General features: G+C 49.6%; 2 protein-coding genes across 6 annotated transcripts in view; one reads left to right on the top strand and one right to left on the bottom strand.

The window, feature by feature from the left end:
* The window catches only part of LOC113217386 (tensin-1), a 283,044-nt gene that overhangs the window by 86,680 nt on the left and 195,655 nt on the right, over nt 1-709 (bottom strand). The gene's annotated exons all lie outside the window — the stretch shown is intronic.
* The window catches only part of LOC127749914 (uncharacterized), a 4,911-nt gene continuing 4,262 nt past the window's right edge, over nt 61-709 (top strand). The window contains exon 1 of the mRNA XM_052269958.1: nt 61-238. Within this exon, the coding sequence (XP_052125918.1) occupies nt 92-238 (147 nt within the window). The 5' untranslated portion in view covers nt 61-91. The remainder of the gene's footprint in view (nt 239-709) is intronic.

Raw genomic sequence — 709 nt, 5'->3', positions numbered from 1 at the left:
TTCACTGCAGATTACATGTCGCAGGTCGCGTGTACAAGTTAACACGTAAGGTTTGAACCAATTTCGAACAGGACCGCGGTCTCTGCAGAGCATGCAGGTCGTGGGCCCGCAAGCTCACTTGTTAACCGCAGGTCTCACTAGCAGCATGAGGAACGCGACGCTGGCCGTGCTCGTCTGCGTCGTGCCCGCCGCCGTGCTCGCCCTCGCCACGCAGCGTGCCGCCATTAATTCGTTCGCCGTAAGTGCTCGATGGACAAATCAACTATCGTTACAAGTGAACGTTCCTCCAGTTGAAGCGAGTGCCCGATCTGAAATAAATTGTTTGCTTTTTGGTTGCGGGTGAGTCGTTTGAGCATACAGAAAGCGTTTGCTATTCCTTGTTCGCTTTGAATTCTGCACCGATCGCAAAGTGGTCATTACTCATGTTCTGACGTACGCAGAGCAAACATTCCTCATGCGCTGCTCAAAAATGTTCGCCGATGGTCCGGCTCTCGGCGGCTTTTTTACCGCTTTTGCTAGGATTCGTTCCCGAGACTCCGAATTACTGGGCCGATGAGTTGCTACGACTGCGACTAGTGCGCTTGCTGACGACCAAACACTGTGAAAAATAGTCGTACAGGGTACGGGAAAATTTTCCATGACAAATGTCGTACACTTACAACTTAATTTGTAATTTAAGAGTATGACTTTTGTCGTAATTCCTAACAAT

This window comes from Frankliniella occidentalis, unplaced genomic scaffold (genome assembly GCF_000697945.3).
Source record: "Frankliniella occidentalis isolate FOCC.00 unplaced genomic scaffold, Focc_3.1 Scaffold106, whole genome shotgun sequence".
NCBI classification, from domain to species: domain Eukaryota; kingdom Metazoa; phylum Arthropoda; class Insecta; order Thysanoptera; family Thripidae; genus Frankliniella; species Frankliniella occidentalis.
The sequence above is the reverse complement of the archived record's forward strand: the minus strand, read 5'-3'. Positions and strand labels throughout refer to the sequence as shown.